This window comes from Pygoscelis adeliae, unplaced genomic scaffold (genome assembly GCF_000699105.1).
Source record: "Pygoscelis adeliae isolate BGI_AS28 unplaced genomic scaffold, ASM69910v1 Scaffold42, whole genome shotgun sequence".
Classification (NCBI taxonomy): domain Eukaryota; kingdom Metazoa; phylum Chordata; class Aves; order Sphenisciformes; family Spheniscidae; genus Pygoscelis; species Pygoscelis adeliae.
Window position 1 is genome coordinate 1,974,303 of NW_008824283.1, and position 4,166 is coordinate 1,978,468.

Genomic DNA, 4,166 nt, shown 5'->3' on the forward strand with positions numbered 1-4,166 from the left:
GATCCCCCCCCAGCGACTGGCGCAGGAGAAGCACACCTCCGACTCGGACAGTGTGGCCACGGGTGAGACTGGCTCCCCAGCGGCCCGCAGAGAGCCCGGAGAGCACGGTACGGCCCCTGCCCCCAGCCAGGCGGGCTGTCCCGCTGTCCGGGGGGGTCGGCTGTGTGCACCACAGCTGGGGAGCATCCTCTCCCGGTGAGGGGGGATGCCATGACATGCGCCGGGGGCACACAGATACCCTGTTCTTCTTCCAGGGAAAGGCAAAAAGAGCGGCTTGGCTGACCTGAAGGGCTCAATGAGCCGGGCGGCGGGGAAGAAGATCACCAGGATCATCAGCTTCTCCAAGAAAAAGCCTTCCCCCGAAGACACGCAGACCTCCTCCACTGAGGAGGACATCCCCTGCTGCGGTTCGTGTGGGCCGGGGGCAGAGACGGGGCTCGGCTTGTGCAGGGCCAGGAGCGGTGGGGAGCTAGCATCCTTCCCCCAGCCTGGCCATATGGGGGGCAGGTGGGAGGTAAGGGAAAAGGTGGGAGGTAAGGGGGTGGTGGGGTGGGGGCAAGTTCACCGAGCTGCTGGAGGGCTGTGACACTGCCTCAGGCTACAAAATGAAGCCCAGCCCCAGCTCTGCAAATTCCCGTGGTGTGTGGGGAGGGGGAGAGGGGTCACCCATGTCCTCCCAGAAAATGGGCTCAGGTGACTGTGTGGCACTGATCTGGCACCTCAGCTGGGTCCAGGGGTCCCAGCTGGCTCTCTGTGGAGAAATTGAGGCACAGAAGGACCAAACAAGCAGGGAGCCATGCCGTAATCTCTGAGCAGCCCTGTCTCGTTAAAGCCTGCCCGAGGTCCAGCTGAGCAGGCACAGAGACCCTTCCCTTGGCCCTGTCACCCCCCAGGCTACCTCAGCGTCCTGGTTAACCAGTGCTGGAAGGAGCGTTGGTGTCGCCTGAAGGGCAACACCCTCTACTTCCACAAGGACCGCACCGACCTGCGGACCCACGTGAACGCCATCATCCTCCGGGGCTGCGAGGTGGTCCCAGGGCTGGGCCCCAAACACCCCTTCGCCTTCCGCATCCTTCGCAACGGGCAGGAGGTGGCGGCGCTGGAGGTGAGTGGGCAGTGGGGTGGGCAGGGTGTGCCAGTCCTGTGAGGAGGGGGTTGCCAAGCTGGGGGAGCATCTCCTGTGATGATCAATGCTTGCATGCAAGTGGTGCCTTGTTTTCCCCTCCCCTGCATGTTAAGGAAGCCCAGGGCATCGTTTGGGTGAGCCGGGGGCAGCCACACAGGTATTTGCAGGCTGGAGGCAGGGAGGAGGCTGGCGGGGCTGAAGCAGGCAGGTTGCAGGGGGTGGCTGGGGCTTTGAGACTGGGACCTCCTGCATGGGCCTGTGTGGTTTCTCTTGGACCCTCCTAAGTCTTGCACACACGCTTCGTGTCGGACGGCCCTTCTCCACAGCAGGGCTTTGCGTCGGGAGGCAGGAGCAAGAGCAAGGGGCCAGGAGCTGGGCATGCACCCCAACCCTTTCTCTCTCCTGCAGGCAAGCTGCTCCGAAGACCTGGGCCGCTGGCTGGGTCTCCTGTTGGTGGAGACAGGCTCGCAGACAGCACCAGAAGCCTTGCACTACGACTACGTGGATGTGGAGACGATTGCCAACATAGTGACGGCTGTGAGGCACTCCTACCTGTAAGGCTGTCCTCCCACTGTGCCGTGGCTGGGAAGGGGCTGTGCCGGGGGTAGAGTGTTGGGCTGGGGATGGTGATCCTCAGCCTTGTGTGTTCCCTAGAAAAGGCACGGGCTGGGCCATGGTTTGTGCTGTGATTTCGGGGAGAGCTGGTGTCCCAGGGGTTGTCAGTTCCTGAAGCAAGGCAGTTTCCCTTGGGCAGGATGGAAAGCAGAAGGTGTTTCATCAATGCTGATGAAGGACTTAAGGGATACATGTGGTAGGGTAGGGTAGGGTAGGGTAGAGTGCTTGTGAGTGAAGCTGGGAAAGCAATGCAGGAAGTCCTCTGAGATGGAAGGGCTCACTGGGGGGGCTGGCAGGCATGTCCTGGAAAGGAAGACCACATCCCTCCTCCCGCAGGTGGGCCAGCTCCTCCCAGGACCACCGGCCAGACTCCTCCCGTGTGGTGTACGATGATGTCCCCTATGAGAAGGTTCAGGTGAGTGCGGCTCAGGGGCTGTTCCTCTCTCATCACTGTGGCCAGGCTACAGAAGATGCCCCAGGGAGCCTTGGCTGGGCCCCAATGGCCCTGCAGGTGTTTCAGCACACTCTCCCTCCCGCCCCTGCCGCAGGCCGAGAAGGAGCCAGGGCGGCCGGCAGGAGCCCAGGTGAAGCGCCATGCCTCCTCCTGCAGCGAGAAGTCGCGGCGGGTGGACCCGCAAGTCAAGTGAAGAGGCACGCGTCGAGTGAGTGGGGGTCCTCAGCCGCAAACCTCTGTGGGGGGACCCTGGCCAGTGCAGGAGGACACTGTTCCCCCAAGGGGGGCTGGCTGGCTCCAGCACACGGGTGATGGGCTGTGCTGCGCCAGCTCAGCTGGACCGTGGGTGGCATCGGTGCAGTCGGGCCCAGAGCCTTCATGACAGGCTCTCCTTGTGCATGCAGATGCCAACCAGTACAGGTACGGGAAGAACCGGGCCGAGGAGGACGCCAGGCGATTTCTGACGGAGAAGGAGAAGCTGGAGAAGGAGAAAGCATCAATCCGTAGTGAGCTGGTGTTGCTGCGGAAAGAGAAGCGAGAGCTGCGGGAAGCCATGAAGGGCAGCACAGGTAGGTTGGTGCCATCCGAGTGCTGCAGCTGAGGATGCTCAAAGGCACTTGGGTATGGGGGGGAAGGCTGCAGAGCCAGGGTGGGATGGGGACGCTGGGCTGGCGGTGGCATTGTGACCATGAGCAGAGCTAGCTGCAGTGCACTGCAGGGCTGGCAGCCCCATCTAGCGTCCCTATCCAGGAGGATGGGTAGCTTCGTGCTGAGCTGGGCATGCTTGTGCAAGCAGGGTCGAAGCTGCAGGACCTGGAGCAGCGGGTGTCGGTGCTGGAGGAGCAGTGCCGGCAGAAGGAGGAGCGCCGTGTTGACCTGGAGCTCAAGCTGACGGAAGTGAAGGAGCGGCTGAAGCAGTCATTGGCAGGAGGGCCGGCCCTGGGGCTGGCTGTGACCGGCAAGGCTGAGAATGGGGTATGCACCCCTTCTTCCTTGCTCTCGCGGCTCTGGCTTCCTCCAGCAATGGTGCTTGGGGTGGCGGGGGGAGCAGCACGTGGGGAAGAAGGGACATCCCTGCTGCTTTGTCCCATTGTGGACAGAGATGGGAAGCAAAGCGTCAATTAGGTTTGGCCACATCAGTTTTGACCTCATGACAGTTTGTGCCTTTTTTTTTCCCTGGCTGTTCCTGCTCCCTGGGTCTTCTAAATCCTCCTCCTTCTTTCTCCCCCTTTTCCACAGGAAGCTGCAAACAAGCCAAACGGGAGCCCCGCTGAGCACTTGGTCCCCGTTAACTGTGCAGCCGAACTGAGGAAGAGAAGTCCCTCCATCCTCCCTGCCAACAAGGGAAACGTGCTGCGGAAGGCCAAGGTCCTGCTTCACTCCCCCACTCCTCCCTGGCCCCACTGGGGTCATCTCATCCTTCATCCCATCTCCATTCCTTGACCATGAAATTTGGGGACTGGGGATGCTCCCTACCCGAAAAGCAAGGGGTACTGCCAGGGTCCCCTGCAGCCAGGCTGGCCCAGCTCAGCAGCACTCGCTGCTGGCATGAGCCCAGCTTGCAGGGAGATTTGGGAGGTGCAGGGCTGGGTGGGCAGAGGGGAGAGCATCATAGAACCATAGACTAGTTTGGGTTGGAAGGGACCTCTAAAGGTCAGCTAGTCCAACACCCCTGCCGTGGGCAGGGACATCTTCCACTAGATCAGGTTGCTCAGAGCCCCGTCCAGCCTGACCTGGAATGTTGCCAGGGATGGGGCATCCACCACCTCTCTGGGCAACCTGGGCCAGTGCTTCACCACCCTCATTGTAAAAAATTTCTTCCTTATATCTAGTCTGAAGCTACCCTCTTTTAGTTTAAAACCATTCCCCCTTGTCCTATCGCAACAGACCCTGCTAAAAAGTTTGTCCCCATCTTTCTTATAGGCCTCCTTTAAGTACTGATAGGCTGCTATAAGGTCTTCCCAGAGCCTT

At 61.0% G+C, this 4,166-nt stretch overlaps 1 protein-coding gene across 1 annotated transcript in view; it reads left to right on the plus strand.

Annotated features, from left to right (window-relative positions):
- The window catches only part of AFAP1L1 (actin filament associated protein 1-like 1), an 11,963-nt gene that overhangs the window by 4,645 nt on the left and 3,152 nt on the right, over window positions 1–4,166 (plus strand). Inside the window, 10 exon segments of the mRNA XM_009318562.1 lie at window positions 14–107; window positions 255–407; window positions 894–1,105; window positions 1,535–1,680; window positions 2,078–2,156; window positions 2,290–2,383; window positions 2,386–2,403; window positions 2,600–2,764; window positions 2,992–3,170; window positions 3,435–3,563. Coding sequence (XP_009316837.1) covers window positions 14–107; window positions 255–407; window positions 894–1,105; window positions 1,535–1,680; window positions 2,078–2,156; window positions 2,290–2,383; window positions 2,386–2,403; window positions 2,600–2,764; window positions 2,992–3,170; window positions 3,435–3,563 — 1,269 coding nt within the window.